Source organism: Scleropages formosus, chromosome 15, assembly GCF_900964775.1.
Source record: "Scleropages formosus chromosome 15, fSclFor1.1, whole genome shotgun sequence".
Taxonomy (NCBI): Eukaryota; Metazoa; Chordata; class Actinopteri; order Osteoglossiformes; family Osteoglossidae; genus Scleropages; species Scleropages formosus.
The window spans coordinates 7237540-7250341 of NC_041820.1; the positions used below are offsets into that span (position 1 = coordinate 7237540).

Consider the following 12802-nt stretch of genomic DNA (forward strand, 5'->3'; position numbering starts at 1 on the left):
ACTGTTGGGGAACTTTTCATTTGCAAGTATTGACGTCAGTAACTAAACAGAGCTACAACCCGAAGTGCAACTCATTTTACATCCATGTTGATTCTTTTAGTAAAATTCAAGAATTAGTTGAGGAAAGGCTTAACTGTGGGGCTGTGGTGATTTCAGCTGCTGCACGAGGATGTGCTGAGCCACAGCAGTCTTCTGGACACCATTGTGGTAAAAAGCTCCAGTATGGCTGAGCATTACGTCACCAAGCTGGAGGTGCAGGACCTGCAGGAACATTATATGGCAGTCAAGGACAAAGCCATGGTACAGTGCCTGTGGTGATTGAACCCATGAGGGTGGTTATTAATTCCACATCAAGGAGGTTGTTTTAAAGCAGAATTAAATCCTAACATTTCAAATGAGATTGAAAAACAAATTAACCTCTGAAGGTTGGATATTTAACCAAAATAAAAAATTGCATTCTGTCTCTTTGGATTATGAACTGGTGAACTGCTGGTAGGTAATTTATGTTTACAATAAGCTTAACTGCAAGAACCTATTAACATGAACTTATTGACCGTTTGATTCATTAAGGGCTTTCAGTCCAATTGCAGCTTTGAAATCCCATCCTACCTCAAAGTATCCTCCTTGACATTAAATCAATGGCGAACCCTCCTCACACTGAGGAATGAGAATTACATGGTTATTATATGAAATGTACAAGGGGGTGCGGTGGCGCAGTGGGTTGGACCGCAGTCCTGCTCTCCGGTGGGTCTGGGGTTCAAGTCCCGCTTGGGGTGCCTTGCGGCGGACTGGCGTCCCGTCCTGGGTGTGTCCCCTTCCCCCTCCGGCCTTACGCCCTGTGTTGCCGGGTAGGCTCCGGTTCCCCGTGACCCCGTAAGGGACAAGCGGTTCTGAAAATGTGTGTGTGTGTGTATATGAAATGTTGCATCTTCAAGGTCTAATGATGGTCTGCAAAGTCTTGTTTCTTCACTGTAAGTTGCTGCGTTGTTGGGTTCTAGCATGCTGTTGATAAGGCAGAGGAGCTGCTACTAGCCCACCAGGAGTATCAGCGCAGCTTACAGGTGTTTCAGGACTGGCTAGAGGAGGAGCAGGAGACTCTGACCAGTTGCTTCCAGCTGGAGGGAGATGTGGAGATGCTGGAAAACACACTGCAAAAGCTGCAGGTCAGAATCCTTTGGTTCACATGCCTTCTCATCTCATTGCTTTGGTCACTTAACAACATTATAGGTCGTTTTCGATTCAAGTTTAGCGAAGCACCAGAGTAATAAAATTATTCCGAAAGCTTGGAGGTATCTGTTTCATTCTGGTTTGCCATAGGTTGTTTGACATGTGTTTGTGTTGTGGAAGGAGCTGCAGGTGCAGTGCACAGAGGGCCAGGCCCTTATGAACGGGCTGCTGGACAGCCGGGAGCGAGTAGTCCCCTGGGGTGCGCCCCAGATCGAGGACCGCATCTTGGAGACAGCGCAGCAGGAATGGCAGGCTTACCAGGCCCAGCTTGCGGAATGCAGGGCACAACTCAACGGGGCTCTTGCTAAGCTTCGGCAGCTCGAACAAAAGTTCCAGCGCCTGGACAAATGGCTTAAAGGCATGGAAAGCAAAGCTGACCTGCGTAGCCAGCGGCGCTCAGATAAAGAAACTAAAGAAGCCCAACTACAGCTGCTTAAGGTCTGGGCAAGAGGTCTTTTTACTAAATTTCTTGTTTCCTAGTAAATCCTGTGTTTTGTGGTGCAGATATGGACTTCCGCAGTCTTTGAGCACTTCGTAAATATGCTGTTTAGTGTCTCCTGCAGGTTTAGTAATTTTTTTCCTGATTTTGCAGTGAATCTATTTGCACTGTGACATGGTATTCTGCAGTTTGCAATATGACAGTACAACGCAGCTATGGGAACAAGATCTGTTTTGCTTTGCAGGGCTGGCAGGAAGAGATCCTGGTGTATCAGGAGGAGGTTGAAGGCCTCTGTCTCCTGGCCCAGCAGGTTCTGGAGGAGAGCCACATCAGCAGTCGTGTTAGCACTCGTGCCGCCCAGCTCACTTCTCGCTACCATGCCCTGGTGCTCCATCTGTCGGTATGCGCTGGAATGGAAATGGAAAACACCGTTCCTGACTCTGTCCCCTTAGCAAAACCTTGAACATATCTCACAAATCATCTTGTAATGGAACTTTGACATCTTTTCTGTGTCATAATCCAACACATCAATGCAAATGAGTCCATCATGGTTTTATTTTGGTTAAGGAAGAAGGCTGGAGGATACGGCTAAAGGTTGTATGACTTGTATGATTGTGTCCTATGTAGGAAACCACCAAACAACTGGAAGAGGAGGTATGCAGCATTGAAGAGGCCCATGTTGCGTTCAACACGCTCTCTGACTGGCTCAGAATAGCTCAAGAGAACTTCAGGACAGTGACTACCAGTATTGCCGTGGTGGACAGAGGAAATATGGAGAAAAAGATGAAGAAACTAGAGGTGTGAAGTCTTAGAGGGCACAACACAGCTCCTCCATTTGTTTATCTATTGTATGTATCACCAACACCAACTACATGGATTTGATGACAATTCATGGATGATGGATGGATAGGAAAGAAAGTAACAGTAAACGGTAAAATAACTGTACATGCTAGCAAGGGAACATAGTCTATATCATTAGGAACTCTTTTGTGCAAAAAAGAAATCAGGAAGAAAATTTTTGCTTTCTTTGGGTGCAACCTGTGGTATGTGTGAAACAGGGTCTGCAGGGTGACATGGAACTGGGCCACAGCTACCTCAAGGTGACACGGGAGAAGACGGAGCGGGCTGTAGCATTTCTGGAGGAGGCAGAGGCAGAGAAGCTGCGAGGAGAGGTGGATGCCCAGTTGGCTCAGTTGGAGAGCCTAAAGGTGGCAATGCGGGAGGAGCACAGTTTCCTAGAGAAGGGGCTGCAGCTGTCCAAGGAGTTCCTGGACAAGTACAAGGCCCAGGCTCAATGGATGCAGGAGACAAAGGCTGTGCTGCACTCACCAGTCGAGCCCAAAGTTGAACTCTACGAGAAGAAGGCCCAGTTAGCCAAGTATAAGGTACTCAGTGCAGCAGTCATGCTATGGTTTCAAGGATTTTGAGTTTGGCCACATGTATGATGAATGAAACATAATATTTAAAATTTTTTAAAAATTTCAAAATTTGTGTAAATCACAGCTGGGTCCAACACAAATGACCCAAGAATTTTTAATAACAAAAGAAGTTTTGAAACCTGGCAGTTTTTACAACTGCAGATTAAAATCTGGCAGATTGTTTGACCTCAATTTACAAGTCAATTCCGCTTCTGAGTTCATATCAGAAATTTAACGTGCATTTCGACATGATCAAAGTCAATTAATAGTTCTGCTTAGCTGTCTGATTTTGTACACGATACAGTATATGATCAGTAATCAGTCACGATGTTCTGTAGACACAGTTTTTATGAACTCATTGCTTGAAATACAGACGGATGTAGAGTCTTTATTTCTCATTTTCTCCTGCAGACCATACAACAGACTGTGCAGTCTCGTGAGTCAGCAGTGAAATCTGTAAGCGAGAAGGGTGAGGCTCTCCTTGACACTGTCCAGGACCCCTACGTTGCTGAGAAGATGACCAAGCTGCAGGAAGACTACCAAGACCTGTGCAGAGTAGTACAGGTAAAAGCACAGTGTGCAAACCCTCAGTCCTGGGGCCTCGTGAAACCCATCGGAATGCATCGACAACTTTTCCAGACCAGACTCCTCTTCACATTCCATCCCATCATTCTGTGACTTCTCAGCATCACCGCTACATCCTCACACGTCCTGTTCTGTTTCAGGCTCACGTGGAGAGCCTTGTGAACCGCGTGAATGAGCACGAGGCCTACAACATTCAGCTCCAGGAGGTGGAGAAGTGGTTATTGCAGATGTCCAGCAGGCTGGTGAACTCTGAGTCCATGCAATGTGGCAGCTTGGAGGTGGCCACCCAGCAGCTGGCCAGACACAAGGTGAACTCTTTGTGGACAAGTCATTTCATTGATATTTTGCTTATATTCATGTTTTTTTATCATTGTTTTAATTATAACAAACTATTTAATATATTTTATAAGAATGTTTTAATTATAACAAAATGGATTCAAATGATTCATGAAATGCTTTGTTTTTGTCTTCTGTTAACTGATTTGTATCTCGCTTTGGTATAGAGTTTCTGCTAAATGAATAAATGTAGATACGTGGAATGTTTTGCCTGAGGATTAGGTTGTGCTCAGGTTGTGCAGGAGTCAAATTTGACCCGTTCAGCTTTTCCCATCATAAATATGGTTTCATTCAGCTGATTTACATAAGGGTTTATGACATCCTCCATATTCGACATCTAAACACCGATATTAAGGATCACCGGTTTTACTGAATTTTGCGTTTTTTATTCAAATTTGTAACATCTGTGGTAATGTGTGGTCAGGTGGCCGTGTCAAATGAATAGGTGAAATTATAGACGAAAAAAATAAAGACGAAAAACGATTGAAATGCCAGAATCAAGAGTTCACACACAGTTGTATTTCAGGTAAATAAGGTCTATCCACCTTAAATTCAAAAAAGACATGCAGAACTTGTGATGATGAAATGTTTTAGCACAGCATGAGGTGATAATCTGTTTTAAAATTACTTTATAAACAATTAAAATGTGCTGCTCAATTTGAACACCAAAAATAGAATGCTGTTTCAAACACAACACAGGGGTTAAGTCGTATTTAATGCATCACTGACATTTACTTGTAAATTACAAAACAAATCTCAGTAATTAGAAATTAAAATTAGTTTTGTTTGACTTCCATACGTTCGCACAACTGTAGGCTGTGATGGAGGAGATTACAAGCTTTGAAGAGCGCCTGGCCAATCTGAAGGATAGTGGCGAGCACCTTATTGCCAGCTCCACCGAACATCTCCGCCCTAGAGTCCAACAGCAGGTCCAGGCTCACCAGCAGGGTGCCAGAGACAGCTATGCAGCCATCTGCAGTACAGCCCAACGAGTGAGTGTCTCTTGCTTGTGGATGGATTGAAAGATCTAAGAAAATGTCTAAACTCTCCATGTGCTGTATGAGCTGAAGAACTGATATTATGACGTAAGGTAACAGGTTCACACCCTCAATGTTTTACTCTTGAGTGGAACGTTAGATTGCTTCAGTAAATATCAGGCTGTATAAACTGGACAAAAGATGAGGACTTAGGTATAAACCATATCAGACTCCTTTTCTCGATATGCCTGCTAAATTACGTAATTTGAAGAGGTAATACCGCAGTCTGTATCTGCAGGTCTACCAGAGTTTGGACCGAGAACTGCAGAAGCATGTCAGTCACCAGGACACATTGCAGCAGTGTCAGGCATGGCTCTCCACAGTGCAGGAGGAGCTGCTGCCACAGGCTACACCTATTCTTGGCCTACAGGAGGCGCTCAAACAGGTGATGCAGACTGCTCCAGATCACATAAGACTTCAGATTAGTGTTTTAATAATCTTGGTGTCAAATGGATACGGCTATTAGAATATATACCTGAGCTTTCTAAATACGTAAGTAATTGTACAGCTATGGACCTACAGCAGTGCAATGCGTCACAGGATACAAATGGATTTGTACTGGTACAGGTGAAGCACTTCAGAGCCTTGCAGGAACAGGCCAGCACATACCTGGATTTGGTGTGTTCGGTCTGTGATCTGACGGATGAAGCAGTGAGAAGGACAGCAGCAGAAGTCCAGCGCATCAAGCTAACGGTATTTCATTTGACAGAACCAAATTGTTAAGCCCTTTGTTGTCGTTATTTAATGTTTGACCCTCACACTAAAGTATTATTAAAGGCATAACCTTTTTTTTCTAATGTAGATAGAGGAAAGTATGCTGAAATCTCAAGATCTGGCTGACCGCTGGAAGGAAATCAAGGAGCAGAAGTCAGAACTAGGGGCCCATTTGCAGGATCTAGAGCAACAATTACAGAGTTTCAACAGGAGGCCCGCAGAACTCGAGATGAAGATTGCTGAGAACATGCTGAGCCAGGCAAAGGTTGGAGTAGACATGTTCAATATAAACCAAATTATTCCCTAGGTTAACAGATTTTTAAATTGGCTGTTAAATGTTGAAAAAGGCTGTCTTTGATACCAATAGAATGATTTTCATGCCATACAAAGGTAACTTATAAGCACATATTCTTTTTATTAGTCTCCCACAGACTGCTTAATCGGACTCCTACAGATTAGGGATAATGGCTGTGATTACGATTTACTGATTACTGCAAATAAGGCCGAATGATTGTCTAATAGAGGGAAGGTGCCGAAGCATCTGGCGTCTTTTCATTTAGATTAAAGTCACGCATCTTGGAACGTGTCTTGTCTGTTATCGGACTATCAGGAATTGAGCCAGCATCTAAAGGGCAAGCAAGGCATCCTAACACAGATGACAGAGAGTGTGAGCAGGCTGACAGAGGGCCAAGACTCCCCGGAGCAAGCCGAGATCGAACACCTCAGCCATACCTGGTTGGAGCTGTGCCACCAGGCCAACTTGATGCTCTGTCAAAGGGAAGAGGACCTTCAGAGGACCAAGGATTATCATGACTGCATCAGTGCTGTGGAGGTGCTGTTTGACCAGGTGTCTAAAGAATGGGACAGCCTGGCCAGGTAGAGCCATGGATTACATGAATTTTTCTTCTACTTCTTTTAACAGATAAAATTATGGTGGATGGATGTTTTGTACCCCAGTACTTCTGATTTCACAAGGAAATAGCACATGTCCATGGTGTTATTATTGATACTTTTCTTGTTCATATGATGAGCTATTAACTTCCATATTTCTGCTTTTCAGAACGGATGCTGAAAGTTCATTTGAACACTTAGAGGCCCTAAAGAAACTTTCAGTAGTTCTTGATGAACAGAGGGGAATACTTGATAATCTGAAAGACCACAGGCAGAGAGTGATCAGTCGACTGAACCTGGATGACAAAGAACTTGTAAAGGAGCAGACTGGTCACTTTGAGCAGCGCTGGACACAGCTGGAGAGTCTTATTGAAAAGAATATAGAAGATTCGGAACGCACCTTGGAGAACATGAGCCAGGTGGAGTTTAAGTTGAGGGAGGTTCGAGAATGGGCAGAGGAGCAGCAGCCTACATTGTCTGAGGCCATGAAACTGAGCCCCCCACCAGAGCTTGCTCAGAGCTTCCTCTTTGACCATCTCAGCATCTGCAGTGAGATGGAGGCCAAGCAGCTACTCCTGGCCCAGGCCCTAGCAGATGCAGACAGGGTGTTAGCCCACCTAGGTTTGAGTGAACGCCAGAGGCTCCAGCAAATGATCTCTGACACACAAACAGAGATAGAGTCCTTAAGCATCAAGGTGATCCAGCGGAGGAAATACCTCAGCAAAGCCTTTACTGAGAGGACACAGTTCCTATTAGCAGTAAGTCAAGCCATTGCCTGGGTTCAGCAGAATGAGAAGAAGGCACTAGCTGAAGAGCACATAGCACTTTTGCCCGATGACCTCAGTAAGCAAATCAGGATCTGCAAGGGCATTCAGAGCAGCCTGAAAGCCTACCAGAGCGAGCTCACTTCTCTTTGGTCCCAAGGGAGAGATCTCATGAAAGATGCCACTGAAGATGAAAAGACAGAAATCTTGACCAAGTTGCAGGAGTTGCAGAGCATTTTTGAGACTGCTCTTCAAAAGTGCTGTCAGAAAGTACAGGAACTAGAAAAAGCACTGGGACCCAGGAAGTACTTCAAAATGGATCTGGAAAAAACATGCCAGTGGTTGAAACAAGCAGACATTGTTACATTTCCTGAAATAAATTTAATGAACGGAGACACAGAACTTCACTCACAACTAACAAAATATGAGGAAATATTAAATCAAGCAGCAGAGTATGAGAATCTTCTTCTAACTGTCCAGAGAACAGGCCAGGAGATACTTCCAACTCTCAACGAGGTAGACCACTGTTACCTTGATGAAAAGCTCAACTCTCTCCCAAAACAATATAACAATATTTTGGCTTTAGCTAGAGAAAAAGAAGAAAAAATTCAACAGGCAATAGCTGCACGAAAAGAGTATGCTTCTTTAATTGAAATAACACATAAAGCATTAAAAGGAATTGAGGAGCAATTCAACACCTTAGGAAATCAACCAGTTGGCTTAATGACTGAGGATGTTAGTAGTCTGCAGAGTGATTACAAAGATCTCCTTGAGGACTTGACCAACTTGGGACCAGATGTTGTAGAGCTAAATCAGAAGAAAGAAGCCTTTCGAAGTACTGGTCAACCTTGGCGGCCAGATGAAATGGTACAGCTTGTAAACCTTTATAACAGCCTGAAGAGGCTAATTGAGCAGAGAATTGAACATTTAGATGACACTTTGGAGTCATTTGAAGACCACAAAGCGATGGCTTTGCAGCTGGATTCTGAGTTAAAGGCCACAAAGGAACAGTTAGATAAAGTTAATGCAGAGACTCAGTCAGCTGAAGAACGACTCAAGAACTATCACGCCCTGGCTGGAAGCTTGCAGGGTGCCACTTCTCATATGAAGAGACTCACGGAACAGATGGACAGCCTCGCCAGTCATGTGGATCAGGCTGCACACCAGGCTGCCAGGCAACAGGTGGTGTCATGGCAAGAGGAGCTGCAGTCTTTACAGTCAGCAGTTGGTGAACTGATAGTGGAGTGTGAGAACAGGTACGTGCAGAGCAAAGACTTCCAGACGGAGGTAAGAAGGACCCTTGACTGGCTTCAGCAAGTACGAGATGAGCTAGGCTGTGCCGTGATTCTGGATGTGAAAGTAGAAAGGGTACAAGAAGAGATCAGAAAGCAACAGATTATGCAGGAAGAGGTACAGTCCAGGCTTAGGATTGTAGCTGCTCTCAGCAGCAGGGAAAAGCAGAAGTACGCAAGTGCTAATGAACTGGTCCCCGCTCATGTGGATACCAGTCTGGAGGAGATGGCAAAGCTGGAAGCAGATGTTCAACAAGCTCTGAACACCAAACAGGCAAGCTTTCCATCATCCAACTAGTTCAATCAGTATTAAACCAATTTGATTAATTTCTCTTAGCTTTCTACCGATGTGATTTTATTGTTTTATGAATAAAGACACCTTGTGTGATTCTGTTTTCTGCATCTTTGTTTTCATCTCTAGATTACTCTAGAGCAAGCTCTTAGCTTATGTCAGAAATATCATTCCAAGATGCAGTATGCCTGTGAGTGGCTGGAGGATGCCGTTGCCTTCCTGCAGCAGGCCAGCCTAGGAGTGGACGTGGAGAATTATGAAGAGTGCCTCAGGCAACAGAGTTGCATCATGGCCACAGAACAGGACTTCCTGGGCAACCTGCAAGAGCTGGAAACACTTCCTCCACAGCTGGAGAGCCTTGTTAACTCCAGTGTAAAGGAGCAACTAAGGCTCAGTGTGGAGTCAGCACAGCAGAGAGGTGTGGAGGTCAGGGATCAGCTGCAATACCATCAGGATGTTCTCCACAGGTGGGCACATGTTGGCCTTGCTTCCAAAATACTACCTTAATCCAAAATAATAGTTAGCTGTAACAAAATTGTGTTATATTTTTTTCTTCTCAAATCTTTTTGTATTCTGTATTCAGCTGTGTGGCTCAGTGGAAGTCCTTCCAGGAAGCAAGGCAGACTGTCATTGAGCTGATGAATGAGGCTGAGAAGCAGCTGACACAGTTCTCTACAGCGAAGGCAGCTACCTGTCAGGAGGCTGAGGACAAGCTAAAGAGCCACAAGGTAAAATGCTTTTATATTTTATTTTATCCATCTACTTGTGTGATGTATACTGCTTTATATGGTGGAATGTGATAAACTGAATGTACTCTACAATCACGTGTCTGCATCCAAGTGTCTCCTTCTGTTGATGTAATGTACTCTTTCTATTGCTCTCTGAAATGGATGTCACTTTGAAGAAAAGTGTCTGCTAAATGAATTAAAGTAAATGTTAATGATGATCTGTTCACTTTAATGATCAACAGTTAACTACCTTCCATGATTTTTACATTTGATGAAATGCTCTGTGCCCATACATACTAGTTCAGTGTACATTTTCCTTTCTTCCTCAGTCTCTTGTGTCTCTCGTCAATGGGTTCCATGACAAACTGACAGATCTGGAGGAGCAGGCATCTCAGTTGGAAATGGTGGGTAGCGATGCTAGCAAAGCAACAATCAGCCGATCCATGACTATGGTGTGGCAACGGTGGAATCGGCTGCGCAATGTAGCAAGGGGACAAGAGAAGGTGTTGGAGGACACTGCACTTGAGTGGAGGAGCTTCAAAGAGAAGGTATGTCATCTATCCTGTTAATAACTGAAAAGGGAAATTTGTCTTCTTTTTGATTGATGACCCCAACAGTAGAAGACAGGTTCCACAATAACTGATGAAGGTGAATCTAAACTGATTACATAACTTTCTAAATTCAAATGAGGAAAATGAAGATGGTATCTTAGTTGTGAAACATTTATTTTTTGTGTGGATATCTTTCAGATGGCGAAGACTACAGTGATTTTGGAGGACCTGCAAGGTCGGGTTCCGGAAAGATCAGTGGAGAAGGTCTCCAAGGCTGCGTTGCAGGCTCTACTGGAGTACATTGACTCCTTTATTCAGGAAGTGGAACGTGAGCAGTCTTCCCTCACACTCCTGCGACAATATGGACTCAGCCTGCTTCGTGGAATGGAGATGCCCATGCCAACATCTGCCCAAGATGAACTGCCTTATCTGCAGGAAATCAGGGTCATGCAAGAACACTTTGAGAGGTAATGAATGGAATAACCACCCTTAACATCACAGTAAAGAATTGATTCAAAACTCTAAAATGTTTGACAACACAGCACCAATGCCACCTTGAGGGTTTTCTAAATTGAACTCTCCTGTCTAAATATACAGCATCCATCCATCCATCCATCCATCCATCCATCCATCCATCCATCCATCCATCCATCCATCATTCCTTTAGCTGCTGTTTTTATTTATTGTTAAGAAAGATCCCAGCAATAACAACTTGTCAGAGCATTTTTAAATATATGTTGTATTTAAATATGTATTTTTAGTCCTCAATCCAAAGTGTATAGAATATGTTCATAGCAACTGCTATGGGGAATGTAGGGAAAAAAAACTCTTGAGAAAACATGCATACAGATTTTGTAAACTGGAAACAGCAAAGTGTGCAGCTGGATAGTGTACCAAGCTAAAATCATGCTGTTTCAATAGCCTGTTGCAGGAGGTGCGTGAGGGCCGTCTGCAAGCGAGGAAAGAGTTGAATGAGAGAGATGAGGTAGAAAAGGAGCTGGGCCAAGTGAAGCTCTGGATTCAGGACACCCTGGAGCTCCTGCTCAGTTCCTCCACAGACATGGACACACTACTGCAGGAGCTTGAGGTGACAAATGAGTACCTTCCTCTCAAGTTGAGGTGGATGATTTGCACATTGGTTGAGAGTAAATATGAAGATCTACTGTTCACCTACAGCCTCATCACTGATCAACATCTCTTTGTTTATGGTGGCAGCATGAAAGTTTTAATCTGGATTTTAGTGGCTTGCTTTGATATTAACAGGTGGTGCACGGAGAGCTTATCTCACACCGTCAAAGTGTAGAAAAGATCACTGAGCAGCAGCAGAGCAAGTATCTGGACCTCTACACTATTCTTCCTTCTGAGATCTCCATCCAATTGGCTGAAGTGTCCCTGGCTTTGGGCTCCATTGAAGACCAGGTAGTGTGATCATTACCCATGCATTAGTCACAGGAAATTAAATAGCACTTATCTGCAAGCCTTCTAACACCAGCACTAGACAATTTTACATTACTTACTTTCCATACTGTTTAGCTGAACTGTTGCCATTATAGAGTTCCTGTTAAGTAAGAGTGGTTCTCTCTGTTTATTTTGTTGTGTTGATTTAAATAATGTTATTTCTTAAGAAAAGATGATTGAGGGCTGAGGAAAAAGTCATGGTTGTCTTTTTTTATTTTCATTTCTAGGTTCATGCCAAAGAAAGAGAAATCCAGCAAATAAGAGATATTCAAGAAGACTTCAGTTCCAAAATCCATGATGTTTCTGAGAGAATGGGTGCCATCTCCATGAAGCTTAAAGAGAAATCCACTGATTTATCTCTTGCCAAAGAAGAAACTGAAGTAACCTCTCACTTAAAGCATCTTCATCTGAAATCTTTTTAGACCACAATTTGTATAATGACTATAATTGCTCACCTATTAAATGACATGATTATCATTACTGTTATTAGGTATAAGTTGCTCTCAGAGTTCTTCTTGAATTTTATTTACAACACAAAAGAAAATGTCTTAGGATGTAATAAATTGGGATCTGTTCAACTCAGGACCTGTGTGAAGACCTGGACATTTGTGGGCAAACCCTGTCTGATCTGGATGGTGCTATCCAAGAGTTTGCAGAACGGAATCCGCTTCTCTCTAGACAGCTGAGCGATGCCATCATAAAGCTGAATGACCTCTATCACACCACGAGCCGACTGGCCCACAGCAGGGCAGCTCGGCTCAAGAACGTGAGAACCTAACTCTGGCTCTTGGCTCTTTGTGGCTGATGGGAGGCCGAAAGGTATACCTCCTAATTAACAAATGCCGTATGCTGTCTATCTGTATTTCCTAGGCTAGTGCACATTTGGATGAGTTTAACGAGATGCTGGAGTATATTGTGACATGGATTGACAAGGGCAATAAGGTGATGAAGAGCAGTATTGTTTGGAACTCTGCCTCTCAGCTTCAGGAACAGATTAAAGTGTGTGAGGTAAGTCAAAGCATTTTCTAAAGAAGAATAAAGAATTATGCAAATTTTGGTTTATCTCTTAC

General features: G+C 43.4%; 1 protein-coding gene across 6 annotated transcripts in view; it reads left to right on the forward strand.

The window, feature by feature from the left end:
• syne1b (spectrin repeat containing, nuclear envelope 1b) overlaps positions 1 to 12802 on the forward strand; it is a 104807-nt gene that overhangs the window by 54685 nt on the left and 37320 nt on the right. For all 6 annotated transcript variants that reach the window (XM_018731297.2, XM_029258550.1, XM_029258549.1 and 3 more), the window contains 23 exons: positions 157 to 300; positions 999 to 1163; positions 1348 to 1665; positions 1911 to 2066; positions 2294 to 2464; positions 2725 to 3051; positions 3496 to 3648; positions 3810 to 3977; positions 4821 to 4997; positions 5281 to 5427; positions 5610 to 5735; positions 5845 to 6021; positions 6367 to 6632; positions 6817 to 8977; positions 9125 to 9462; positions 9579 to 9723; positions 10053 to 10271; positions 10473 to 10741; positions 11196 to 11361; positions 11538 to 11693; positions 11960 to 12112; positions 12316 to 12498; positions 12603 to 12740. In XM_018731297.2, coding sequence (XP_018586813.2) covers positions 157 to 300; positions 999 to 1163; positions 1348 to 1665; positions 1911 to 2066; positions 2294 to 2464; positions 2725 to 3051; positions 3496 to 3648; positions 3810 to 3977; positions 4821 to 4997; positions 5281 to 5427; positions 5610 to 5735; positions 5845 to 6021; positions 6367 to 6632; positions 6817 to 8977; positions 9125 to 9462; positions 9579 to 9723; positions 10053 to 10271; positions 10473 to 10741; positions 11196 to 11361; positions 11538 to 11693; positions 11960 to 12112; positions 12316 to 12498; positions 12603 to 12740 — 6423 coding nt within the window. The remainder of the gene's footprint in view (positions 1 to 156; positions 301 to 998; positions 1164 to 1347; positions 1666 to 1910; positions 2067 to 2293; positions 2465 to 2724; positions 3052 to 3495; positions 3649 to 3809; positions 3978 to 4820; positions 4998 to 5280; positions 5428 to 5609; positions 5736 to 5844; positions 6022 to 6366; positions 6633 to 6816; positions 8978 to 9124; positions 9463 to 9578; positions 9724 to 10052; positions 10272 to 10472; positions 10742 to 11195; positions 11362 to 11537; positions 11694 to 11959; positions 12113 to 12315; positions 12499 to 12602; positions 12741 to 12802) is intronic.